The sequence below is a fragment of the Anas acuta genome, unplaced genomic scaffold, assembly GCF_963932015.1.
Source record: "Anas acuta unplaced genomic scaffold, bAnaAcu1.1 SCAFFOLD_193, whole genome shotgun sequence".
Classification (NCBI taxonomy): Eukaryota; Metazoa; Chordata; class Aves; order Anseriformes; family Anatidae; genus Anas; species Anas acuta.
In genome coordinates, this window is record NW_027076262.1 from 57,543 (window position 1) to 83,886 (window position 26,344).

Here is a 26,344-nt window from a genome sequence, read left to right on the forward strand (position 1 = left end):
TCCCTATGGGGTTCTTATGGGGTCTTTATGGGGTCCCTTAGCGGTCTCTAAGGGGCCTTTATGGGGTCCCTATAGGGTTCCTACAGGGTCCCTATGGGGTCCTTATGGGGTCTTTACGGGGTCCCTATGGGGTCCCTATGGGGTCCCTCAGGGCCCCCCTCTCCTCCCGTCTCTATGGTGCTGGGAGCTGCCCCCTCCCCCTCCCCCTCCTCTCCCCGCTCACTTCCGCCCCGGCCCCTCGGGCGCCGGAAGTGACGCGCTTTGGCGGACCGGAAGCGGCGGCGGCGGCGCTTCGGGGGCCGGCGGCGGCTGCCGCGGGCGCGAGGTGAGTGCGGCCCCGCCCCCCCCCGCGGCCCCCGCCCCCCTCCCTCCCCCGCCGCGCTGACGTCACCCGCCCGCCGGTGACGTCACCCTGCCGCCGGTGACGTCACCCCCGAGGCGGCCCCGGCCCCTTGGGGGGGTTTCGCCGGGCCCCGGGCGTTGTCCCCAGGCCGTGATGACGTCATCGGCGGTGTCACCAACCCCCCGGTGACATCCCATGAAGGGTCCCCAGGCCGTGATGATGTCATCAGTGGCGTCATCAGCCCTGGTGGCATCCCATAAAGCGTCCCCAAGCCCTGATGATGTCATCAGTGATGTCACCAACCCCTGGTGACAATCCATAAAGTGTCCCCAACCCCTGGTGGCACCCCATGAGGTGTCCCCAGGCCCTGATGATGTCATCAGTGGTGTCACCAACCCCTGGTGGCACCCCATAAAGTGTCCCCAACCCCTTGGTGGCACCCCATGAGGCGTCCCAGGCCGTGATGACGTCATCAGTGGTGTCACCAACCCCTGGTGACATCCCATGAAGGGTCCCCAGGCCCTGATGATGTCATCAGTGGTGTCACCAACCCCTGGTGACACCCCATGAAGGGTCCCCAGGCTCTGATGATGTCATCAGTGGTGTCCCCAGCCCCTGGTGGCACCCCATGAGGTGTCCCCAGGCCCTGATGATGTCATCAGTGATGTCACCAACCCCTGGTGACATCCCATGAAGGGTCCCCAGGCTCTGATGACATCATCAGTGGTGTCACCAACCCCTGGTGGCACCCCATGAGGTGTCCCCAGGCCCTGATGATGTCATCAGTGGTGTCACCAACCCCTGGTGACACCCCATGAGGTGTCCTCAGACCTGCTGATGTCCTCCACGGTGTCCCCAAAAACTGGTGACAACCCCGAAAGGTGTCCCCAACCCCTTGGTGGCACCCCATATGATGTCCCCAACCCCTGTTACTCCTCCCACAGGTGTCCCCAACCCCTTGGTGTCACCCCATATGACGTCCCCAACCCCTGTTGCTCTTCCCACATGTGTCCCCAACTCCTTGGTGGCACCCATATAACGTCCTCAGCCTCTGGTGACACCCCGTAAGGTGTCCCCAACCCCTTGATGGCACCCCATACGGCGTCCCCAGCCCATGTTGCTCTTCCCACAGATGTCCTCAGCCCCTGGTGACACCCCGTAAGGTGTCCCCAACCCCTTGGTGGCACCCATATGACATCCTCAGCCTATGGTGACACCCCGTAAGGTGTCCCCAACCCCTTGGTGGCACCCCATACGACGTCCCCAATCCCTGGTGGCACCCATATAACGTCCTTGACCTCTGGTGACATCCCATAAAGTGTCCCCAACCCCTTGATGGCACCCCATACGGCGTCCCCAGCCCATGTTGCTCTTCCCACAGATGTTCTCAGCCCCTGATGACACCCCGTAAGGTGTCCCCAATCCCTGGTGGCACCCATATGATGTCCTCAGCCTCTGGTGACACCCCGCAAGGTGTCCCCAACCCCATGGTGGCACCCCATACGGCGTCCCCAGCCCCTGTTGCTCTTCCCACAGATGTCCTCAGCCTCTGGTGACACCCCGTAAAGTGTCCCCAACCCCTTGGTGGCACCCCATACGACATCCCCAGCCCCTATTACTCCTCCCGCAGGTGTCCCCAACCCCTTGGTGTCACCCCATACAACGTCCCCAACCCCTGTTACTCTTCCCACATGTGTCCCTAACCCCTTGGTGGCACCCATATGACATCCTCAGCCTCTGGTGACACCCCATAAGGTGTCCCCAACCCCTTGGTGGCACCCCATATGATGTCCCCAGCCCCTATTACTCCTCCCGCAGGTGTCCCCAGCCCCTGGTGGCACCCTATAAGGTGTCCCCAACCCCTGGTGGCACACATATGACATCCTCAGCCTCTGTTGACACCCTGTAAGGTGTCCCCAACCCCTTGGTGGCACCCCATATGACGTCCCCAACCCCTGTTACTCTTCCCACAGATGTCCCCATCCCCTGGTGGCACCCATATGATGTCCTCAGCCTCTGGTGACACCCCGTAAGGTGTCCCCAATTCCTGGTGGCACCCTGTAAGGTGTCCCCAACCCCTTGGTGGCACCCCGTACGACGTCCCCAGCCCGTTACTCCTCCTGCAGGTGTCCCCAACCCCTTGGTGGCACCCCATACGACGTCCCCAGCCCCTGTTGCTCTTCCCACAGATGTCCCCAGCCCCTGGTGACACCCCATAAGGTGTCCCCAACCCCTGGTGGCACCCATATGACATCCTCAGCCTCTGGTGACACCCCGTAAGGTGTCCCCAACCCCTTGGTGGCACCCCATACGACGTCCCCAATCCCTGGTGGCACCCATATAACGTCCTTGACCTCTGGTGACATCCCATAAAGTGTCCCCAACCCCTTGGTGGCACCCCATACGACGTCCCCAACCCCTGTTACTCTTCCCACAGATGTCCCCATCCCCTGGTGGCACCCATATGATGTCCCCAGCCCCTGGTGACACTCCATAAGGTGTCCCCAATCCCTGGTGGCACCCATATGATGTCCTCAGCCTCTGGTGACACCCCGTAAGGTGTCCCCAACCCCTGGTGGCACCCCATACGACGTCCCCACCTCCTGTTACTCCTCCCGCAGGTACCTGCAGACCTCGCCGACCACCCCCCGGCGGCCTCCCCGCTCCTCTCATCCGCCGTCATTGTTGTCCCCGTCATTGTCCCCGTCGTCATTGTCCCCGACGTCATTGTCCCCGTCGGCCATGGCGGAGGCGGTGCACTACATCCACCTGCAGAACTTCAGCCGCTCGCTGCTGGAGACCCTCAACGGGCAGCGCCTGGGCGGCCACTTCTGCGACGTCACCGTGCGCATCCGCGAGGCCACCCTGCGCGCCCACCGCTGCGTCCTGGCCGCCGGCAGCCCCTTCTTCCACGACAAACTGCTCCTGGGCCACTCGGCCATCGAGGTGCCACCCGTTGTCCCCAGCGGGGCCGTGCGCCAGCTGGTGGAGTTCATGTACAGCGGCTGCCTGGTGGTGGCCCAGTCGGAAGCCCTCCAGATCCTCACCGCCGCCTCCATCCTGCAGATCAAGACGGTCATCGACGAGTGCACCCAAATCATCTCCCAAAGCCGCGGCCCCAAGGTGCTGCCCCCCGCCCGCCCGCCGCCCCCGCCGCCGCCGCCCCCCGACGCGCGCCGCAAGCTCCGCGAGCTCCTGGGGCCACCGCCGGAGCCCGAGGGCTACCTGGGGCCACCGAGTTGTCACAGCCGCAAGCAGCGGCAGCCGTTGAGGCTCCAGCTGCCGGTCAAGGAGGAGGAGGAGGAGGAGGAGGAGGAGGCGGTGCTGGGTGTCGATGAGGAAGGCTCGGTGCCGCCGGTGCCGTTCCCTGCCGAAGAGCCACCGTTTTTTGGTGCCCCCGAGGTCTTCTCCGACGCCTTCCTGCCGCCCTGGCCAGGCGAGGACGGGGGCAAGGTGGGACCTGAGTGCGGCTTGGAGGCATCTGGACGGGGTTCGGCCTTCGGGGCCGAGGTGGCGCCGGTGGGGAACAGCCTGGGGTTCGCCCCCGCGGTGCCACCGCTCTACGAGGAGGGGAGCACGGAGGAGGGGACGAGTGGCGGCATCCCCTCGGTCCCCAAAGTGCCGCGGGCCGGTCCCTCGCGTCGCCCCGAGCCGTCCTACCAGTGCGGTCACTGCCAGAAGACCTTCAGCTCCCGCAAGAACTACACCAAGCACATGTTCATCCACTCCGGTAAGGGGACGCGGTGGGGACATGGTGGGGACACGGGGACGAAGTGGGTTTGAGGGTTTGATCCGCGTTGATCCTTGTGACTCAGCGTTGACCCACCTTGTTCTGGAGTTGATCTCTTTCCACGTTGATGTGTTGATCCGTGTTGATGCTCCACGTTGAGTTATCAACCTGGGTTGACTTGTGTCACTCCGTGTTGACGTATGTCATTCCGTGACAGCCCGTTGACATGTCACCGTGTTGACCTGCTGAGCCACAAAGCCCCATGTTGATCCATGTTGGCGCACGCTGTCCTGTGCGATGTGTGTTGACCTGTGTCAATCCATGTTGACCCATCTCACTCCACGTTGACCCATCTCACTCCACGTTGACCCATCTCAATCCATGTTGACCTATCTCACTCCACATTGACCCATCTCGCTCCGCGTTGACCCATCTCGCTCCGCATTGACCCATCTCACTCCACATTGACCCATCTCACTCCACATTGACCCATCTCACTCCACATTGACCCATCTCACTCCACGTTGACCCATATCACTCCGCGTTGACCCATCTCGCTCCGCATTGACCCATCTCACTCCACATTGACTCATCTCACTCCACGTTGACCCATCTCACTCCACGTTGACCCATTTCGCTCCGCGTTGACCCATCTCTCTCTGCATTGCCCCATCTCACTCCGTGTTGACCCATCTCGCTCCGCATTGACCCATCTCACTCCACGTTGACCCATTTCACTCCGCATTGACCCATCTCAATCCGTGTTGACCTATCTCACTCTGTGTTGACTCAACTAGCTCCGTGTTGACCCATTTCACTGTGTTGACCCATCTCAATCCATGTCAACCTATCTCACTCTGTGTTGATCCATCTCACTCCGCGTTGACCCATCTCACTCTGCGTTGACCCATCTCACTCCGCATTGACCCATCTCACTCCGCATTGACCCATTTCACTCCACGTTGATCCATCTCACTCCACATTGACCCATCTCACCCTTTGTTGACCCATCTCAATCCATGTTGACCTATCTCACTCCACATTAACCCATCTTGCTCTGCGTTGACCCATCTCACTCTGCGTTGACCCATCTCACTCCGCATTGACCTATTTCACTCCGCGTTGACCCATCTCAATCCACATTTACACATCTCGCTCCACATTTACCCATCTCACTCTGTGTTGATCCGTCTCACTCCGCGTTGACCCATCTCAATCCATGTTGACCCATCTCACTCCATGTTCACAGAATCACAGAATTTCTAGGTTGGAAGAGATCTCAAGATCATCGAGTCCAACCTCTGACCTTACATTAACAGTCCCCATTAAACCACATCCCTAAGCTCTACATCTAAACGTCTTTTAAAGACTTCCAGGGATGGTGACTCCACCACCTCCCTGGGCAGCCCGTTCCAGTGCCTAACAACCCTTTCGGTAAAGAAGTTCTTCCTAACATCTAACCTAAAACTCCCCTGGTGCAACTTTAGCCCATTCCCCCTCGTCCTGTCACCAGGCACGTGGGAGAACAGGCCAACCCCCACCTCACTACAGCCTCCTTTAAGGTATCTGTAGAGAGCGATAAGGTCACCCCTGAGCCTTCTCTTCTCCAGGCTGAACAAGCCCAGCTCCTTCAGCCGCTCCTTGTAGGACTTGTTCTCCAGGCCCCTCACCAGCTTCGTCACCCTTCTTTGGACCCACTCAAGCACCTCGATGTCCTTCTTGTAGCGAGGGGCCCACTCTGCGTTGACCCATCTTGCTCCACATTGACCCATCTCACTCTGCGTTGACCCATTTCACTCCACGTTGACCCATCTCACTCCACATTGACCCATTTCACTCCGCATTGACCCATCTCACTCCACGTTGACCCATCTCACTCCACATTGACCCATCTCACTCCACATTGACCCATCTCACTCCACGTTGACCCATTTCACTCCGCATTGACCCATCTCACTCCACATTGACCCATCTCACTCCACGTTGACCCATCTCACTCCGCATTGACCCATCTCACTCCACATTGACCCATCTCACTCCGCATTGACCCATTTCACTCCACATTGACCCATTTCACTCCACATTGACCCATTTCACTCCACATTGACTCATCTCACTCCGCATTGACCCATTTCACTCCACATTGACCCATCTCACTCCACATTGACCCATCTCACTCCGCATTGACCCATTTCACTCCACATTGACCCATTTCACTCCACATTGACCCATTTCACTCCACATTGACTCATCTCACTCCGCATTGACCCAGCTCACTCCACGTTGACCCATCTCACTCTGCATTGAGCCATCTCACTCCACATTGACCCATCTTGCTCTTTGTTGACCCATCTCACTCCACGTTGACCCATCTCACTCCGCATTGACCCATCTCACTCCACATTGACCCATCTCACTCCACATTGACCCATCTCACTCCACGTTGACCCATCTCACTCCGCATTGACCCATCTCACTCCACATTGACCCATCTCACTCCACATTGACCCATTTCACTCCACATTGACCCATCTCGCTCCGTGTTGACCCATCTCACTCCACGTTGACCCATCTCACTCCACGTTGACCCATCTCACTCCACATTGACCCATTTCACTCCGCTTTGACCCATCTCACTCTGCGCTGACCCGTGTTGATCCGTCACGCCCCACGTTGACCCGTTTTGTCTCTCCGCAGGCGAGAAGCCCCACCAGTGCTCCATCTGCTGGCGCTCCTTCTCCCTCCGCGACTACCTGCTGAAGCACATGGTGACCCACACGGGCGTCCGCGCCTTCCAGTGCAGCGTCTGCTGCAAGCGCTTCACCCAGAAGAGCTCCCTCAACGTCCACATGCGCACCCACCGAGCCGAGCGCTTCCAGTGCCGCCTCTGCACCAAGGGCTTCTCCCACCGCACCCTCCTCGAGCGACACGCCGCTGCCACCCACCCCGTGCCACCACCGGGACCGCCGCCAGGGCCGCCACCGCCTTGAGGTGCGGCCGAACGCCGAGGACACGGGCACCGGACGCACTCACGTGGCGTGAGGGTGCCGCGGGGGCTCTTGGAGCACTTTGGGGTGAAACCTGGAGGATTTTGGCCTGGATGGACAGGTGGAGGGACACGGGGTGTGTCCCGCTCGTCCCCTCCCAACCAGGATGCGCTTCCCGAGGATGGGGTTCCCGTGCCCCCCGCGCCGCGGCTGGTCAGACGCGCTCCGTGGCACTGGCGGGGGGTGAAAATCAACAGGCGGGTTTTATGGACGTGTTTAGTGCCGTTAGTGCAGTTATTTTCCCTAAAAATTCCCCCCTCCCCCCCCCTCCCAGTTGCTTGTCTGTGCGTGAATGGTGGGTGCCAGCAGGGCTGAACCGTGGCCACCACGGAAGGGCCAGCTGGCCACGTCACGGGGTCTCCCCGAGTCTTTGCGGTGACACCGGGTGCCAACGGGGCCAAATTGTGTCCTGGTGGCCACCGAAGGAGGGCTGCAGAAGCCATCGGGCCACGTCGGGGGTCCTCCCCACGTCTTTGTGGCCGCCTTTAGCCCCACTGCCACCTCTGGTTGCCCACATGGCTTCTCCAAGAGCCAACGGGGGGGTGCCAGTGGGGCCAAATCACGTCCCCGTTGGCCACCAAAGAAGGGCTGCGTAGCCGTTGGCCACCTCACGAGTCCTCCCCTTTGTGGCCACTGTTGTCCCCAGTCCCGTGGCCGTTTGCCCGCAGGGGTTCCCCGCAACAACGGGCATCGCTGGGGCCAAACCACGTCCCCACGGCCACCACAGAAGGGCCGCGGGAGCCGGTGGCCACATCACGGATCCTCCCCGAGTCCTTGTGTTGACGATGAACGCCCCGTGGCCACCACGGAAGGGCTGTAGGAGCCACTGGCCACGTCACCGATCCTCCCGAAACCTTTGCGTTGACGACAGGCAGGGCCCAACCACGTCCCCAAGTGCCACCAGAGAAGGGCTGGAGCAGCCACAAGCCACATCACGGCTCTTCCACAAATCCTTCTGTCGGCAACGGGCACCGGGAGGGCAAACCCCATCCCCGCGGCCACCGCAGAACCACCACCGCCTCCTCCCCTCGCCCCGGGGAGCCCCTCTCAGAGCCCCCGGCTCACGGCACCGAGCGCCGGGCCGGGTCCCCGCTCGGTAGCGTGGAGACGGCGGTGGCGGACGAGGTGGGAACCGCGGCTGAAGGTTTTGGGGCAGTCGGGGCAGCGGTAGGGCTTCTCACCGGTGTGCGTGCGCTGGTGCTCGACCAGGCGGGAGCTCTCGCTGAAGCGTTTGTCGCACTGGCCGCACTGGAAGGGCTTCTGGCCGCTGTGGAGGCGGCGGTGCTGGCTGAGGTTGGAGCTCCAGCCGAAGCGTTTGCCGCAGGCGCCGCACTCGTAGGGTTTCTCGCCGGTGTGGGTGCGCTGGTGCTGGAGCAGGTTGGAGTTTTGGGTGAAGCTCTTGGCGCAGGCGCCGCACTTGTAGGGCTTCTCGCCCGTGTGGGTGCCCAGGTGCCGCATCAGGTGCGAGCTCTGCCCGAAGGCCTTGCTGCACTCGGTGCACTTGTAGGGCTTGCGGGCGCTCGGAGGGGGCGCGGGGGGAAGCCCCCAAGGCCACTCCGGCCCGAGGGGGGGTGGCGGCAGCGGGGACGTCGCCAAACCCTCGGGGGCGGCCACCTCGGGGGTCTCCGTGGTGTCTGGGGGGGGGACAGAGATGGGTGTTGGTGTGGGGGGCGTTAATTGCCCTCCCTGGGCTCTAATTGTAGCCCTGAGCTGCCTAATTGCCCCCTTGATCACCCAAATTGCCCCCCCAATCGCCCAAATTGCCCCCCGATCGCCCAAATTGCCCCCCGTTCACCCAAATTGCCCCCCATTCACCCAAATTGCCCCCTTGATCACCCAAATTGCCCCCCCGTTCACCCAAATTGCCCCCTTGATCACCCAAATTGCCCCCTGATCGCCCAAATTGCCCCCCATTCACCCAAATTGTCCCCCATTCACCCAAATTGCCCCCCATTCACCCAAATTGTCCCCCATTTACCCAAAATGCCCCCTCTCAAGCCACGCAGAGCCCTCAAGGAACCGCGAGGAACACGGGGCAGAAGGACCTGCGGCGGTCACATCGTGTGGGGCTGGACCCCAAATCCCTCAAAACCCCCTTGCATGGGACAGAGATGAGGACAGCCCCAAACCCCCCGCCCTTCCGCGCCCCCCACCCCATAATACACCTTTGTAACCCCCCCCCCCAAAGCAGGACTCACCTTCACGGCCCCTGGGGGGTGTCCCCCCATCAAGATCCCGGTCCCTGAGCTGTTTGTCTGGCTGCTTCATGGCCTGGGGGGAGAATTTGGGGAGGGGGTTATGGAGGGGGGGGGTCTCAGCACTTGTGTGATTCCCCCCCCCATGCCCAGAGAGAGGACCCTGGTTGGAATGGGGGGGCAGGGTGGGCGGAGGGGGGGGAAATGGGGCCGGGGGGGGTCCTAGAGGGGTTCTAGAAGGGTCTGGGGGGGGGGCAGGGGGGTCTGGGAGGGTTCTAGGGGGTCCTGGGGGGGTTCTAGGGGGTCCTGGGGGGTTCTAGGGGGTCCCGGGGGGTTCTAGGGGGGTCTTGGGGGGGGGTCATAGAGCTGGGGGGGTCAGGGGCTCCCTAAGGTAGGGGGTGGGGGGTCCTGGGAACGAGGGGAGCCCGAGGGGGGAATGAGCCCGGTTTTGGGGTCCTCCCCCCAAACCCCCCCCCCCCAAAATCACCTCAACACCGCGGAGCCTCCGCAGACACCGCCCCGCGCCCCCGGAAGCACTCGGGGGCCCAGCGGGGGCCGCTCTGCGCCCGCTTGGAGGACCCGGACTCGGTGGTATTAACCCCTTCCGTACCGCTGCCCCCACTATCGCCCCCTCTCACCCCCCAGTTTTCACCCCCTGGGGGTGCAGGGGACACCCCCCCTCCCATATATATTATAGGGGGGTGTTTAAGGAGCGTTTTTCCCCTTTTTGCAGCTTTTTGCCCCATTTAGGGGCCTGGTGCTGCTCCCACCCGCACGTCCCCAGGGGATGGGGGTCTCTGGGTCCCGGAGGCTGCTTGGAGGGGGGGGTCTGGGGGCAGGTTTGGGGGGGTCCAAACCTGGGTCGGGGTGTCCGGAGCTGCATGCGGGGTGTCCCCAAGGCTATCGGTGTCCCCAGGAGCGTGTGACAAGCGGTGTCCTCGCAGCAAGGGGCAGAGTTAAGGGGATTCTCCTCTCTCCGTGTAGGACGGGCCGGGAAGGTTCCTGGTGGCACTGGGGACCCCTTTTCGGTGTCCCCAAAAGCTTCTCGTGTCCCCAAGTGGGCGTGGCGAGGCCACAGCGGCCCCGTGGCGATGGGCAGAGCTAAGGCTATCCTCCGAGCCTCGCGTTTCGGGGATCAGGGGGGTGCCCGGAGGCGAATTTTGGCGTCATTCGGTGCTTTTTTGCGGTGTCCCCAAGCAGTTCGTGCGCGTGACAAAACCGGGGCGCCGCCGGCGCTCCCCTTCCAACTTCAGGCTGAACAAAGGGGCTTCCCGACGTCCTTTTTTTTTTTTGGGGGAGGATTTTGGCGTCCCCGCCGCCGCCGGCCCCGCGCCCCCTCGGCTACTTGTGCCCCCGCTGGTGCGTGACGAGGCCGGAGCGCTGGCGGAAGCGTTTGCCGCAGCGCGGGCAGGGGAAAGGCTTCTCCCCGGTGTGGATGCGCCGGTGGGCGGCCAGGTGGGAGGCGACGGCGAAGGTTTTGCCGCAGTCGCCGCAGGCGTGAGGCCGCTCCCCGGTGTGGCCGCGGCGGTGCAGGGCCAGCGCCGAGCTCTGGCTGAAGCGCTTCCCGCAGTGGGCACAGGCGAAGGGGCGCTCGCCGGTGTGGACGCGCCGGTGAACCGCCAGGTGGGAGGCAACGGCGAAGGCTTTGCCGCAGTCGCCGCAGGCGTGAGGCCGCTCGCCGGTGTGCAGGCGGCGGTGGAGACCCAGCGCCGAGCTCTGGCTGAAGCGTTTGCCGCAGTGGGAGCAGGCGAAGGGGCGCTCGCCGGTGTGGACGCGCCGGTGAACCGCCAGGCGCGAGCGGGCGCCGAAGGTTTTGCCGCAGTCGGCGCAGCGGTGAGGGCCCGGTGGCGGTGGTGGCGGCGGTGGGGACGCGGTGACGGCGTCGTGTTGGCGGCGGGGGGTGGAAGGGGTGGGAGGTGATGGAGGTGGGAGTGGTCCTGGGGGTGCTGCGGAGAGAGGGGAGGGGGTGAGGAGGGGGCACGGGGGGGGTGGGGGAGTGGGGGGGGGGGGTGTGGGGTGGTGGGGGGGTGTGGAGTGGGGTGGGGGGCATGTGGGGTGACGGGGGGGACACATGGAGTGGGATGGGGGGCAGAGGGACATGCAAAGTGACACGGGGGACACGTGGAGTGGGATGGGGGACATGCAGAGTGACATTGGGGACATGCAGAGTGACATTGGGGACATGTGGGGTGGGATGGGGGACACGTGGAGTGGGATGGGGGAGGTGTAGGGTGACGGGGGGGACACATGGAGTGGGATGGGGGACACGTGGAGTGACATGGGGAGGCAGAGGGACATGCAGAGTGACACAGGGGACACATGGAACGAGATGGGGGACATGCAGAGTGACATTGGGGACATGCAGAGTGACATTGGGGACACGTGGAGTGGGATGGGGGACGCATGGAATGGGATGGGGGGCAGAGGGACATGCAAAGTGACACAGGGGACACGTGGAGTGAGGTGGGGGACATGCAGAGTGACATTGGGGACACGTGGAGTGGGATTGGGAGGCAGAGGGACATGCAAAGTGACACAGGGGACACATGGAGTGAGGTGGGGGACATGCAGAGTGACATTGGGGACACGTGGAGTGGGATTGGGAGGCAGAGGGACATGCAAAGTGACACAGGGGACACGTGGAGTGAGGTGGGGGACATGCAAAGTGACATTGGGGACATGCAGAGTGACATTGGGGACACGTGGAGTGGGATGGGGGTGGTGTAGGGTGGTGGGGGGGACACATGGAGTGGGATTGGGAGGCAGAGGGACATGCAAAGTGACATGAGGGACACGTGGAACGAGTTGGGGACATGCAGAGTGACATTGGGGACATGTGGGGTGGGATGGGGGGCAGAAGGACATGCAAAATGACACAGGGGACACATGGAGTGAGGTGGGGGACATGCAGAGTGACATTGGGGACACGTGGAGTGGGATGGGGGACACGTGGAGTGGGATTGGGAGGCAGAGGGACATGCAAAGTGACACAGGGGACACGTGGAGTGAGGTGGGGGACACGCAGAGTGACATTGGGGACATGTGGAGTGACATTGGGGACATGTGGAGTGGGATGGGGGACACAGAGTGACACGGGGGACGTGCCAAGTGACACGGGGACACGGAAGGACACACGGAGTGGTGTGAGGAGAGCGGGATGTGACACGGGGACACGTCTGCCATGCCACGGAGGGACAGGGAGGGGACATGGGGGGGGCGTGGAGGGACGTGGGGACCCAGAGGGGACAGGCAGGGACATGGGGACACCAGGACACAGCGGTGGGCCTGGGGGGAGCTGGGGGGGGACACAGAGGGACGTGAGGGGACACGAGGGGACAGGGACTCACCTGGAGGGACGAGGGTAGGACGCTGCCCTGGGGCCACCAATGTCCAGGGGCCTTCGGCCACGAACATGGTGCCTGTGGGGACACCGCTGTCACCCAGTGCTCCCAGTAACCCCCCCCAGTGCTCCCAGTAACCCCCCCCCAGTACTCCCAGTAACCCCCCAGTGCTGGGTGCCGCTCTGCTGGCGCGGAGAGGGGACACCCAAGGGTGACAGAAGCCCTGGGGACATCTGTGAGGGCCTGGGAATGGGGGCCCAAGGAGCCCCCAAACTGGGAATGGGAGAGAAACCCCCCTCAAACTGGTAACAGCCCCCCAACTGGGAACTGGGGAGTGGGAGACCCTCCAAACTGGGAACAGGGGTCACGGCCAGACTTTAAATCTCCCCCTGGTGATGGGGTCAAATCCTTTTTATGGGGTTAAATCCTTTTTTAGGGGTCAAATCCTTTTTATGGGGTCAAATCCTTTTTGTGGGGTCAAATCCTTTTTATGGGTTCAAACCCTTTTTATGGGGTTAAATCCTTTTTATGGGGTCAAATCCTTTTTGTGGGGCCAAGTCCTTTTTATGGGGTCAAATCCTTTTTATTGGGTCAAACCTTTTTATGGGGTCAAATCCTTTTTATTGGGACAAATCCTTTTTTATGGGGTCAAACCCTTTTTATGGGGTCAAATCCTTTTTATGGGGTTAAATCCTTTTTTATGGGGTCAAATCGTTTTTATGGGGTCAAATCCTTTTTTATGGGGTTAAATCCTTTTTCTGGGGTCAAATCCTTTTTATGGGGTTAAATCCTTTTTTATGGGGTCAAATCCTTTTTTATGGGGTCAAATCCTTTTTATGGGGTCAAACCCTTTTTACGGGGTCAAATCCTTTTTTATGGGGTCAAACCCTTTTATATGGGGTCAAAACCTTTTTATGGGGTTAAATCCTTTTTATGGGGTCAAATCCTTTTTTTATGGGGTTAAATCCTTTTTATGGGGTCAAATCCTTTTTATGGGGTCAAACCCTTTTTTATGGGGTCTCCACTCACAAGCACGCAGCGGCGAGCGCGTGGGGAACCTCGCAGCTCCTTTGGGGACCTCGTGGGCTTCTCCTGCGGGGCTGGAATCGGGCGCGGGACCCGCTGAGGAGCAAAAACGGAGCAGAATGAGGGGGGGGGAAACGAGGGCGGTGTTTTTGGGGTGGCAGCGGGATCGGGGCCTGCCTCACGCCGCTGCTTAGGGTCGGGTTGTTTGGGGGCAGCCTCGTGCCAGGCCCTAGAGCAGCCCCGGGGCAGGGCCTTGGGCAGGGCCGGGCCCAGCCCCACATCAGGGCAGGGTCTCAGCCCTGTCCCTGTCCCCGTTCCCATCCCAAGGGCCTGTCCCTGTCCCTGTCCCCGTTCCCATCCAAGGCCTGTCCCTGTCCCTGTCCCCATCCCTGTCCCCAACCCTACCCCAAGGCCCCATCCCAAGGCCCCATTCCTGTCCCTGTCCCCTCCCAGGCCCCATTCCTGTCCCCGTTCCCGTCCCAAGACCCTGTCCCTGTCCCTGTCCCCAACCCAAGGCCCCATCCCAGACCCCAGACCCCATCCCTGTCCCCATCCCTACCCCAAGGCCCCATCCCAAGGCCCTACCCCTGTCCCTGTCCCCAGCCCAGCCCCATGGCTCTGTCCCTGTCCCCATCCTGTCCCCATTCCAGACCCCGTCCCAGGCCCTGTCCTTGTCCCCATCCACACCCCAGGCCCTGTCCCCATCCCAGGCCCCATTCCTGTCCCCGTTCCCATCCAAGGGCCTGTCCCTGTCCCTGTCCCCAACCCAAGGCCCCATCCCAGACCCAGACCCTATCCCCGTCCCTGTCCCCATCCCAGGCCCCATTCCTGTCCCCGTCCCTACCCCAAGGCCCCATCCCAAGGCCCCATCCCTGTCCCTGTCCCCATCCCAGCCCCATGGCTCTGTCCTTGTCCCCATGCCAAGCTCCTGTCCCCATTCCAGACCCGTCCCAGGCCCTGTCCTTGTCCCCATCCACACCCCATGCCCTGTCCCCATCCCTGTCCCCATCCCTACCCCAAGGCCCCATCCCAAGGGCCTGTCCTGTCCCTGTCCCCATCCCTGTCCCCATCCCAGGCCCCATTCCTGTCCCCGTTCCCATCCCAAGCTCCTGTCCCTGTCCCTGTCCCCAACCCAAGGCCCCATCCCAGACCCCAGACCCCATCCCTGTCCCTGTCCCCATCCCAGGCCCCATTCCTGTCCCCGTCCCCATCCCAAGGGCCTGTCCCTGTCCCTGTCCCCATCCCTGTCCCCATCCCAAGGCCCCATCCCAAGGCCCCAGACCCCATCCCTGTCCCCATCCCTACCCCAAGGCCCCATCCCAAGGCCCCATCCCTGTCCCTGTCCCCAGCCCAGCCCCATGGCTCTGTCCCTGTCCCCATCCCAAGGCCCCATCCCGTCCCTGTCCCCATCCCAGGCCCCATTCCTGTCCCATCCCTACCCCAAGGCCCCATCCCCGTCCCCATTCCCATCCCAAGGGCCTGTCCCTGTCCCTATCCCTGTCCCCAACCCAAGGCCCCATCCCAAGACCCTACCCCTGTCCCTGTCCCCAGCCCAGCCCCATGGCTCTGTCCTTGTCCCCATCCCAAGCTCCTGTCCCCATCCCAGACCCCGTCCCAGGCCCTGTCCTTGTCCCCATCCACACCCCAGGCCCTGTCCCCATCCCAGGCCCCCATTCCTGTCCCCATTCCCATCCAAGGCCCCATCCCTGTCCCTGTCCCCCTCCCAGGCCCCATTCCCGTCCCCGTCCCCATCCCAAGGCCCCACCCCGGTCCCAGCCCCCCTCCCAAATCCCCATCCCCCTCCCCGTCCCCATTCCGTGCCCCCCCCCCGCCCCCCTCCTCACTCCCCCGCCGCCGCCCACCGCGGCCAAACCGGAGTGACTCCGGAGCAGCTGTGTGGCGCCTGAGGTGTTCGCCGAGCTGGTTGGCTGCGAGAGCTGTCAATCAGCGCCGCCCACCCGCCTTCTCGACGATTCCAAGCGCCGATTGGCTGAGCGCCGCGTCCGTCTTAAAGGCTCCGCCCTCCCTGAGGGGAGCCGGCTGCTGATTGGCCCGCAGCCCACCCCCGCGGTTTCCAGGCCACCCTCTCGGTCTCTAAGCCGCAGCTGCCCTCACACCGTGGGAGCGCAGCGCTCGGAAGGAGCTGATTGGACCCTCGCGCCGTCAATCCTCAACACCCACCCTTCCAATTGGCTCACCGTCCCACCCCCCACCCTGATTGGCCAACACCCCCTTTAACCCCTCCCCCTCCTCCCCTCCTCCGCCATCCCGCCCTCTCTCCCCATTGGTTCCCGCGACTGTCAATCCTCTCTTTATCCCCGCCCACCCCGCTGGGAGCCGCCGCTGATTGGCTGGCGGCGGCGGCGAGGCGCTTCCGGCGCCTTCTCGTGGGTCCCCCCGCTGAGGGGGCTGAGGGGGGCGGCGGCCGCCATGTCGAGCCCGGCGAAGCGCCCGGACGCCTCCGACCTCCTGGAGCGCTGCGGCGGCTGCCGGGAGCGCCTCAGGCCGCCAGGGAGCCGAGGCTGCTGCCCTGCCTCCATTCGCTCTGCCGACAGTGCCTGCAGCCCGGCCCGGGGCCGGCGGCCGCCAACGGGGGCCGAGTGAGGGGGCAGGTGAGGGAGAATTGGGGGGGGGGGCGATTGAGGGGGCAGGGGGGCAGTTGAGGTGGGTTGGGGGGGGATGGTGAGGCAATTGGGGGACTTGGGGGGTGACTGAGGTGATTTGGGGGGGCTGAGGAGTGGTTGAGGGGACTTTGGGGGCAATTGGGGGGGGGGCTGGGGGCAATTGAGGTGGGTTGGGGCAATTGGGGAGGCTGGGGGTAATTGGGGAGAGTTGGGAGGCAATTGGGGAGGTTGGGGGGCGATTGAGGTGAGTTGGGGGGCAATTGGGGGGCTGAGGGGTGGTTGAGGGGACTTTGGGGGCAATTGGGGGGGGGCTGGGGGCAATTGAGGTGGGTTGGGGCAATTGGGGGGCTGAGGGGTAATTGGGGAGAGTTAGGGGGCAATTGGGGGCTGGGGGGCAAGAAGTGGAGGGGGCTGGGGGGCAATTGAGGAGGGCTAGAGGCAATTTAGGTGACTTGGGGGCAATTGGGAGGAGCTTGGGGGCAAGTGGAGGGGGCTGGGGGGGCGATTGAGGGGGCTTGGGGGGCAATTGGGGAGAGTTGGGGGCAGTTGAAGTGGGTTGGGAGGGTTGGGGGCAATTGAGGTGAGTTGGGGGTGCTGGGGGTGATTGAGGGGACTTGGGGGGCAATTGGGGCGGGCTGGGGGGCAAGTGGAGGGGGCTTGGGGGTAATTGGGGGGGGGCGGGGGCAATTGGGGTGAGTTGGGGGGCAATTGGGGGGGCTGGGAGCAACTGAGGTGAGTTGGGGGCAACTGGGGGGGCTGGGGGCAATTAGGAAGGGCCTGGGGGGCAACTGGGGGGTAACTGAGGGGTTGGGGGGGGGATCGGGTAGGGTAAGAGCGGCTGGGGGTTAATTGGGGGGGGCTGGGGAGCGATTAAGGGGGCACTTGGGGGGGGCAATTGGTACTGGGGGGGGAGGAGAGGATGGGGGCAATTTGGGGGGGGCTGGGGGCAGTTGGGGGGGTGGGGGGCATTTGGGGGGGTGGGGGGCAATTGGGAGGGGTAGGAGAGGATGGGGGGGCAAGTGTAGGGGCCAATTTTGGGGTAGGAGATTGGGGGGGGTAATTGGGGGGGGTAATTGGGGGGGGGCAGGAGGCTTTGGGGGGTTATTGGGGGGGCAGAACACCCGGGGGACAATTGGGGGGGCAGAAGACCCCAAAATTAAATAGGGGGGGACCCAGGGGGCCCTGAGGTTTGATTGGGGGGGGGGTGGGGGTGGAAATGACCCCCCCCTTGACCCCCCCCTCCTCATTTTTCCCCGCAGTGGTCAACTGCCCGGTGTGCAAGCAGCAGTGCTACCTGCAGGACGTGGTGGAGAACTACTTCCTAAAGGACAACCGCCCCGAAACGGCCCCCGACAGCCAGGCCTCCACCCAGGTACCGTTAATTAATGGTTAATTAGCTCGTTAACGAGCTCGGGAAGCCCCTGACCCCCCCCCCTTTTGTGTGTCCCCCCCCCCAAAGTGCTGCACCAGCTGCGAGGACAACGCGCCGGCCACCAGCTTCTGCGTGGAGTGCTCGGAGCCGCTCTGCGAGACCTGCGTGGAGGCTCACCAGAGGGTCAAGTACACCAAGGACCACACGGTCCGAGCCGCAGGTTTGTCACCTTATTGTCACCTCCTTTGTCACCTTATTGTCACCTTATTGTCACCCTTTTGTCACCTCATCACCCCGTTGTCACCACCCGTCCCCACGCGGCGACCTCACGTCCTCGTGCTGCACCTGGAGGCGTTTTTATCACATCGCAGCCACCGAGCGGGTTCCTACGTCCTGCTCGGTGACATCGCGGTGACATCGTGGTGACATTAAGGTGACATCGCGGTGACATCGCCCCCCAGGCAATGCCCGGGCCAAGGAGGGCGAGCATGCCGTCTACTGCGCCGTGCACAAGAGCGAGCCGCTCGTCCTCTTCTGCCAAACCTGCGACGTCCTCACCTGCCGGGACTGCCAGCTCAACGCCCACAAGGACCACCAGTGAGTTAACGAACCGCCCCTTAATTAAGCAAAAAGGGTGATTAATTAGTGCCTGAACCGGCCCGCTCGTTAGCGCTTCAATCCCCAGGTTCCTGGGGCGTTAGATGGTTTAAATATTTAGTTTTTGGCTCAAATAATTCTTATCTCTGAGGCCATGAAGTGCTTTAAATGTGTTTTATTTATCCTCTTAATTACTAATTAAACACATAAATTGCTTAATTAACTATTAAGACAAATTTAAGTTAGTTGATCACCTAATTATTGCCAATTTTTAGGTAAAAAATAAACTTTATTATTAGCTGATTTTGCAGTAATCTTATTCCCGAAGAGATTGACCAAGGAACGCATCATTTTTTCGTTAATTTCCAGTTTTAACTGAAAAATATGATACTGAGCTGATTAGTTAACTTGTTAATTAGCTAATTATTTTGTCCCGGCGGATTTAAATCGTTTTTTTTTTTGGGGGGGGGTTAAGGTGGGGTTTTGGGGAGGTTAAATTGGGTTTAGGTTTTGAGGAGGTGGAGGTAGCTGTTTTGTCAGCCATTAAAAATAAATTTAATAATCTTAGCTAATTAAATTAATTGATTTTTCAGTTAGTAACTCGTTAGTGGTTGAGTTGCCTGGTTAAATTGGTGATTAGTTTGTGGCTAGATGAGCGGATTATTAATTAACCAGTTGATTAGGGGTATTAAGAGCAGCATTGATACATGGGGCCAGATGAAATTAATACAAATAGGTAAATATTTGTTTTTTTTGTGTGTTTTTTTTTAGTTTAGCTACCTAAACCCAAACAAATTGTTCATTTTGATGGCTAATTAATAAGTTAATGAGGAAGTTAGCTAATTATTGAGGGGGTTAACTCTGCTCTTGCTCCTCCACTACGCACCCAGGAGCCGTGGGGTCTATGGGGCCGATTCCAGCTGGAATTGGGTTTGGGGTTTTTTTCCAGCTGTTTTGGGGGCGTTTTTGGATCTCCCAGCCCCTTTTTTGCCCCTTTTTTGCCCCATTTTCTCCCCCCCTTTTTCAGGTACCAGTTCCTGGAGGACGCGGTGAGGAACCAGCGCAAGATGCTGGCCACGCTGGTCAAACGCTTGGGCGACAAACACGCCAGCCTCCAGCGCTCCACCAAGGAAGTGCGCAGCTCGTAGGTGCCCCCCTACCCCTTTGGGGTATTATTTCCCCCCGGGGGGGTTATTTACCCCGGGGGGGTTATTTTTCCCCCTCCTTCTCATTTTTTTTCATTTTTTGGCAGCATCCGGCAGGTGACGGACGTGCAGAAGCGGGTGCAGGTGGACGTCAAGATGGCCATCCTGCAGATCATGAAGGAGCTCAACAAACGCGGCAAGTGCTGGTGAGCGACGCCCAGGTGAGCCCCCCCGCCCCCCCCCCGCGCCCCCAATTCCCTTTACGCCCCTTCCCCGCCTTCCATCCGTGTCCCCCCCTCCCGCAGAAGGTGACGGAGGGGCAGCAGGAGAAGCTGGAGAGGCAGCACTGGGCCATGACCAAGCTGCAGAGGCACCAGGAGCACGTCCTGCGCTTCACCTCCTGGGCCCTGGAGAGCGACAACAGCGCGGCCCTGCTGCTCTCCAAGAAGCTGGTGAGCTCCTGGGGGGGGACATTTGTCCCCAAATGTCACCCCCAGGGGGTTGACAGGGGGGTCTTGGTCCGTGGTGTCACCTCGGTTGTGCTCTGAGGTCCCTGGGGCTGCGGTGGGGTCTTGGGGTGGTGGGGGGGCCTTTGGGGGTGAGGGGTGGGTGCTGCTGGGTGGCCCCGCGGTGTGACAAGTGGCACTGGGGGGTTGTCATGTGGCCCCTTGGGGTCCCCATGAGGTGACAAGTGGCCCTGGGGTGCTACCATGTGTCCTCTGGGGACCCTACAGCATGATGGACCCCCTGGAGGCTCTGCCACTTGTCCCCATGGTGTCCCCACGAGGTGACAAGTGGCCCTGGAGGGCTGCCACGTGGCCCATTGGGGTCCCCATGAGGTGACAAGTGGCCCTGGGGGGCTGCCACGTGTCCTCTGGGGTCCCCACGAGGTGACAAGTGGCCTTGGGGTGCTGCCATGTGTCCCCTTGGGGTCCCCAATATGTGACAAGTAGCCGTGGGCACTGCCATGTGTCCTCCTGGCGTCCCTACAGGGTGACGAGTGGCCTTGGTGTCCCTCCACACGTCCCCTTGGTGTCCCCACGAGGTGACAAGTGGCCCTGGGGGGCTGCCACGTGTCCTCTGGGGTCTCCACGAGGTGACAAGTGGCCTTAGGGTGCAGCCACGTGTCCCCATGAGGTGACAAGTGGCCTTGGGTGCTGCCACATGTCCTCTGGGGTCTCCACGAGGTGACAAGTGGCCTTGGTGTCCCGCCACATGTCCCCTTGGTGTCCCCAGGATGTGACAAGTGGCCCTGGGGGGCTGCCATGTGTCTTCTGGGGTCCCCACGAGGTGACAAGTGGCCTTGGTGTCCCGCCACACGTCACTATGATGTCCCCATGAGGTGACAAGTAGTCCTGGGGGGCTGCCACATGTCCCCTTGGCGTCCCCACGAGGTGACAAGTGGCCTTGGTGTCCTGCCACATGTCCCCTTGGCGTCCCCACAGCGTGACTGGCGCCCTTGGGGTTCTCCCACGTGTCCCCTTGATGTCCCCCCAGCGTGATGGGTGCCACCTGCGCCCCCCCCTTTGCTGAGGTCCCCCCCGTTGGTGACAATCCCCCTCCCCGTGTCCCCGTGTCCCCCCCCCCAGATTTATTTCCAGCTCCACCGCGCCCTGAAGATGATCGTGGACCCCGTGGAGCCGCAGGGGGACATGAAATTCAAGTGGGACCCCAACGCCTGGACCAAGAGCGCCGAGAGCTTCGGTGAGCGCCCCCCCCCCACGGAGGGGACACTTTTTTTGGGGACAAAAGGGGGGGGGCTCCTTGCTGACCCCCCCTTTTTGCAGGCACCATCGTTTCGGAGCGCAGCCTCCCCCCGCCGCCCCTCAGCCCCCAACCGCCGGCCGCCAGCCCCACTGCGGGCCCCTCGCAGGTACCCCTGGGGGGTGAGGGGGGGGGAAAAGAACCCGGATTTAATTTTTGGGGGGTTTTGTACCTCTGTGTGCCCCCCTCCCCTTGTTAACTGTCCCCCTTTTTATTTCCTTTTTAGGGCTCCCCGCACACCACGGTGGTCAGCGAAGGGCAATACGCCCCCAGCCCCCTCCTGCAGCCCCCCGAGGGACCCCAAATTGGGGACAAGGATGGGGGGGGCCCCCCCGGTGACCCCCAAGAGGGTGGGGGGGGGCTGGGGACCCCTCAATTACCCTCGGGGACCGCGGAGCTGGGCTGTCCCAACCTGTCCCCCCCCCACCTTGACCCTCAAGTGACTGAGACCCCCAGGGACGCCGGTGCGGAGCTGGGTGAGCGTGGGGGTGACACGGGGGGGGGGATTTTTTGGGTGGGGGGGATTTTTGGGGGGGGGGCGAGGAGGAGGAGGAGAGGGAGGAAGGCCCTGACGTGGATTTTCTCAGCAGGCCACTCCTCTCCTGAAGCTGCTGTCACGGGAACCAAGCGGTGAGTGGCTTTTGTCACTTGCTGTCCCTCTGTCACCCCCTCCCGTCCCATTTTTTTTTGGGGGGGGGTCGCCCAGGGTCCCCCCGAGGTGCTCAGACCTCCGGGAAGGTGCCCTGATGGCCCCCCCCCCCCCTGCTTCAGGAGAAAACAACGTGGGAGCCCCCCCGGGGAGGAGAAGTTTGTTAAGAAGCTGCTCGTTAAGCGGTAACGAGGAGAAATTGGAGGGGGGGGGGCAGATGGGGACAATCAGGACCCCCCCCTGCTCCCCCTGCCCCTTGTGTCCCCTCATGGGGGGGGCAACTGGAGCCCCCCCACCCTTCCTGTCCCTTGTCCCCCCCCCTCCCTGAGGCTCCTGTGACCTCCGTGTCCCTGTCACTTCAATTTGGGGTCCCCCCATCCCTTGTTGTCCCCCCCCTTTTTGTCTGGGGGGCATCTGGACCCCCGGGGGGGTGTCTGGGCCCCGGGGGGGGGTGTCTGAGCCCCCAGGGGGGGTTTGCTGGGCCCCCTGGGGGGGTTTCTGGGCCTCCCTGTCCCTTGTGTGTCCCCCCCAAATTCCTGGGGGTATCTGGGGGGTGCCAAAAGGGTCCTGCCCCCCCCCAACCCCCAATAAAATCCCCCCAAAGCCTTCAGGACCCCCCCCCAAAAATCCTAACCCCCCCCTCAAAATCCAGCAGCCACCCCCCGGGGGCTTTGGGGAGCCCCCTCCTCCGCAAAGTGCCTCGGGTCAGCCTGGAGCGCTTGGACCTGGACCTGGCGGGGGCCTCTCAGCCCCCCTCCTTCCGCGTTTTCCCCGGCACCACGGCCGAGGAATTCAACCTCATCATCATCGAGAGGGGGGGGGCGCAACCCTGGACCCCCACTCCCCCCCCCCCGCCGCCGCCACCCCCCCCTGCTATCAAGGTGAGCGTCCGCGCGTCCGTCCTCGCGTCCCTTCTGTCCCTTTGTCTCACCCCCCCCCCTTTTTATTTTTTATTTTATAGGAGGAGCAGCAGGAGTCGCCCATCGGGGGGGACGTGAAACCTCCGGGGGGGCTTCTCCCCGAGCCCCCCGGGGTGTTGCCCCCCCAGCAGCCCCCCCTCCCCGAAATCCCCCCCGCCGCCGCCGCCCCCCCCAGGCCCTACCGAAATGTCTCCTGCTGCCGCGTCTGCTGCCAGGCGGGCGCCGTGGTGATGTGCGACCTCTGCGAGCGCTGCTACCACCTCGACTGCCACCTCCCCGCCCTCCACGAGGTCCCCGGGTACGTCTCGTCCGCTGGATCCACTGGGATCCACCCTCACGGATCCCCTGAGATCCCCGGGATCCGCTCCTGCCCCCCCCTCCGTCCCCTTCGGGGTTTTTCGGGTGTGGGGTCCTCCCTGCTCTGGGTTATTCACCCAGGGAAGGGGTTGATCTCAGGGGATCCGCTCCCTGGATCTTCAGGGATCCCGATCTTTTGGGATCCTGAATCTTCGGGAGGGGATTCCGGGGTGTTACAGATCCCCTGGGTGCTCGCTGGCCTCTGGGATCTGTCTCTTCCTCCCCAAAATGCGATTTTTTCCCCCAATCTTGAGATCCTCGGTGACTGCTGGAGCCACTCCCGTGGATCCCTGGGGATCTGCTCCTGGGATCCGCTCCTGCCCCCCCTCCGCGTCCCCTTTGGGGTTTTTTGGGTGTGGGGTCCTCCCTGCTCTGGGTTGCCCACCTGGGGAAGGGGTTGATCTCAGGGGATCCGCTCCCTGGATCTTCAGGGATCCCGATCTTTTGGGATCCTGAATCTTCAGGAGGGGATTCCGGGGTGTTACAGATCCCCTGGGTGCTCGCTGGCCTCTGGGATCTGTCTCTTCCTCCCCAAAATGGGATTTTTTCCCCCAATCTTGAGATCCTCGGTGACTGATCCAATCCTATGGATCCCTGGGGATCTGCTCTCTCAGATCCATCCAGGCACCTGCCTGCGATCCCTGGAGATCCGCTCTTGATCCCCTGATTTTTGGGGTCCATGTGGGAATCCACCCCTCAAACCCCCCATAGTGGGGATCTCTCGGCCTGCTGATCCCAAAATCTGACCCAGCTGGGGCTCTGCTCTTCTTGGGATCCAGCTGGGGATCTACACACCAACCCCATATCATTTGGGATCCGCTGCTGGGATCCCTGTGGGGATCTGGGCATTTATTTATGGACCTCTGCTCCCAGGGGAGCTGCTCCCCACGGGATCCACTCGATGCCAGCTCCCAGCGGGGAGCGAGCCGGGCGCGGTGGGATCCACCCTTGTCCCCTCCCCGGATCCCCTGAGATCCCCGGGATCCGCTCCTGCCCCCCCCTCCCCGTCCCCTTTGGGGTTTTTTGGGTGTGGGGTCCTCCCTGCTCTGGGTTGCCCACCAGAAGGGGTTGATCTCAAGGGATCCGCTCCCTGGATCTTCAGGGATCCCGATCTTTTGGGATCCAGTCTCTTCAGGAGGGGATTCCGGGGTGTTACAGATCCCCTGGGTGCTCGCTGGCCTCTGGGATCCGTCTCTCCTCCCCAAAATGCGATTTTTTCCCCCAATCTTGAGATCCTCGGTGACTGCTGGAGCCACTCCCGTGGATCCCTGGGGATCTGCTCCTGGGATCCGCTCCTGCCCCCCCCTCCCCGTCCCCTTTGGGGTTTTTCGGGTGTGGGGTCCTCCCTACTGGGGGTTGCCCACCCGGGGAAGGGGTTGATCTCAAGGGATCCGCTCCCTGGATCTTCAGGGATCCCGATCTTTTGGGATCCTGTCTTCTTCAGGAGGGGATCCCGGGGTGTCACAGATCCCCTGGGTGCTCGCTGGCCTCTGGGATCTGTCTCTTCCTCCCCAAAATGGGATTTTTTCCCCCAATCTTGAGATCCTCGGTGACTGCTGGAGCCACTCCCGTGGATCCCTGGGGATCTGCTCTCTCAGATCCATCCAGGCACCTGCCTGCGATCCCTGGGGATCCGCTCTTGATCCCCTGATTTTTGGGGGCCGTGTGGGAATCCACCCCTCAAACCCCCCCATAGCGGGGATCTCTCGGCCTGCTGATCCCAAAATCTGACCCAGCTGGGGCTCTGCTCTTCTTGGGATCCAGCTGGGGATCTACACCCCAACCCCATATAATTTGGGATCCGCTGCTGGGATCCCTGTGGGGATCTGGGCATTTATTTATGGACCTCTGCTCCCAGGGGAGCTGCTCCCCACGGGATCCACTCGATGCCAGCTCCCAGCAGGGAGGAACGAGCCGGGCACGGTGGGATCCACCCGATCCCCTCACCTGATCCCTTCTGCGATCCCACAGCCACGACTGGCTCTGCCTCCTGTGCCAGGACCCGGCGCCCCCCGGCGAGGACCCCGGCCCCACGGAGGAGCAGCCCCCCACCCTCTCCCCCACGGATCAACGGGTGGGTATTTCTGCAGCGGGATCCGAGGGATCCAACACCGGGAAAGGGATCAAAAAGGATCTTTTTTGACCTCTTTTTCCCCCCCCCCTACAGAAGTGTGAGTACGTCCTGCTCCAGCTGCTCTGCCACGAGCCCTGGCGGCCCCTCCACCGCCTCTCCAGCTCCCTGGTGAGTCCTGCTCCCCTCGGGGATCCGCTGGAAGGGATCCACCCGCTTGGGATCCACCTCCCTGGTGGATTTCTTCCTCCCCCCCCCATTTTTAGGAGGGCTGCGACGCCATCGACCTGACCCTGATCCGCGCCAAGCTGCAGGGGAAGCTGTCCCCGGGCTACGGCCACCCCGAGGAGTTTGCCCGCGACGTCTGGCGCATGATCCGCCAGTTCAACCGCCTGACGGAGGTGGGGAGACCCCCGACGCCCCCCGGGGGGATCCCAAAAGGATCTTTTAACCCCCTAATTTCCCTCTTTCCCCCCCCCCCCCCCAGGACAAGGCGGACGTGCAGTCCATCCTGGGCCTGCAGCGTTTCTTCGAGGAGCGGCTCAGCGCCGCCTTCGGCGACCGCAAGTTCTGCGCCGCCCTCGAGTCCCTCGGCCCCCTGGATGGGGCTGAAGGTTCCCCCGCCCCTCCTCCCACCCTCCTGGCACCCTAAAAACCCTCCTGGCACCCTAAAAACCCCTTCCCTTTTATTTTTAACCCGGGGAGGGAGGGGGCGCGGAGCTGGCGTCCTCAGGGTTACCCGTTGTTTGTGTCTATTCAAGAAATAAAGCCATTTCTCAGCCTCCTGGAGGGCCTCCTTTGCATTTTGGGGCAGGATCCTGCCCCCTTTTTGGGTTCCCCCCATTTTTAGGGTCTCCCCTTTTTGGGGTCTCCACCCTTCGACCGTTGCCCTGAAGCCTGCTGGGGGCTGGACTGGGCCTTACTGGGCTGTGAGGGCTGGAACTGGCCCAGGGGAACTGGGACTGAGGGGACTGGTCCCGCTGCAGCCTTACTGGAGGGACTGGGAGGGGGGAACTGGTCCCAGTAAGCTCCCATCCCATAGAGGAGAATTGCCCTCAACAAAGATGGCGGCGCCCACGAGGGCAGCGAGGCCCCGCCCTTCCCCTGGCACCGGCTGAGCCAATCAGAGCGCCTCAAACTTCCTCCCCGCCACGGGATTGGCT

The 26,344-nt window shown here is 62.2% G+C and overlaps 3 protein-coding genes across 3 annotated transcripts; 2 read left to right on the forward strand and 1 right to left on the reverse strand.

Moving 5' to 3' along the window:
- Nucleotides 1-238: 238 nt before the first annotated feature.
- ZBTB45 (zinc finger and BTB domain containing 45) lies at nucleotides 239-7,387 on the forward strand. The gene is made up of 3 exons (XM_068668664.1): nucleotides 239-325; nucleotides 2,965-4,073; nucleotides 6,771-7,387. Exons 2-3 carry the CDS (start codon nucleotides 3,086-3,088, stop codon nucleotides 7,061-7,063), a joined length of 1,281 nt encoding a protein of 426 aa, XP_068524765.1. The 5' UTR covers nucleotides 239-325; nucleotides 2,965-3,085; the 3' UTR covers nucleotides 7,064-7,387.
- A 635-nt stretch (nucleotides 7,388-8,022) lies between these two features.
- Nucleotides 8,023-14,425, reverse strand: LOC137849160 (endothelial zinc finger protein induced by tumor necrosis factor alpha-like). Its single transcript, XM_068668656.1, has 7 exons — nucleotides 14,370-14,425; nucleotides 13,686-14,047; nucleotides 12,663-12,734; nucleotides 10,658-11,261; nucleotides 10,173-10,266; nucleotides 9,319-9,391; nucleotides 8,023-8,754 (listed from the first exon to the last, which is right to left on the reverse strand). Exons 3-7 carry the CDS (start codon nucleotides 12,727-12,729, stop codon nucleotides 8,168-8,170), a joined length of 1,425 nt encoding a protein of 474 aa, XP_068524757.1. The 5' UTR covers nucleotides 12,730-12,734; nucleotides 13,686-14,047; nucleotides 14,370-14,425; the 3' UTR covers nucleotides 8,023-8,167.
- Nucleotides 14,426-16,097: 1,672 nt separating this feature from the next.
- Nucleotides 16,098-25,965, forward strand: TRIM28 (tripartite motif containing 28). Its single transcript, XM_068668670.1, is given in 21 exon segments — nucleotides 16,098-16,173; nucleotides 16,176-16,267; nucleotides 17,077-17,101; nucleotides 17,566-17,678; nucleotides 17,766-17,898; nucleotides 18,140-18,275; nucleotides 19,303-19,419; nucleotides 19,528-19,616; nucleotides 19,619-19,641; nucleotides 19,726-19,872; nucleotides 21,010-21,124; nucleotides 21,208-21,293; nucleotides 21,411-21,660; nucleotides 21,775-21,814; nucleotides 21,959-22,018; nucleotides 22,489-22,714; nucleotides 22,795-23,051; nucleotides 25,082-25,184; nucleotides 25,278-25,352; nucleotides 25,448-25,582; nucleotides 25,669-25,965. Coding segments are annotated over 21 exon segments (2,448 nt in total). The 5' UTR covers nucleotides 16,098-16,112; the 3' UTR covers nucleotides 25,834-25,965.
- Nucleotides 25,966-26,344: the final 379 nt, after the last annotated feature.

Bases quoted from the DNA above. Each gene is read 5' to 3' on its own strand.
- ZBTB45 (XM_068668664.1), top strand. From the start codon at position 3,086: ATGGCGGAGGCGGTGCACTACATCCACCTGCAGAACTTCAGCCGCTCG. The intron at 4,074-6,770 runs GTAAGGGGACGC...GTCTCTCCGCAG, and splicing joins GCACATGTTCATCCACTCCG to GCGAGAAGCCCCACCAGTGC.
- LOC137849160 (XM_068668656.1), bottom strand. From the start codon at position 12,729: ATGTTCGTGGCCGAAGGCCCCTGGACATTGGTGGCCCCAGGGCAGCGT. The intron at 11,262-12,662 runs GTGAGTCCCTGT...CTCTCTCCGCAG, and splicing joins TCCTACCCTCGTCCCTCCAG to CACCCCCAGGACCACTCCCA. The intron at 8,755-9,318 runs GTGAGTCCTGCT...TCCCCCCCCCAG, and splicing joins ACCCCCCAGGGGCCGTGAAG to ACACCACGGAGACCCCCGAG.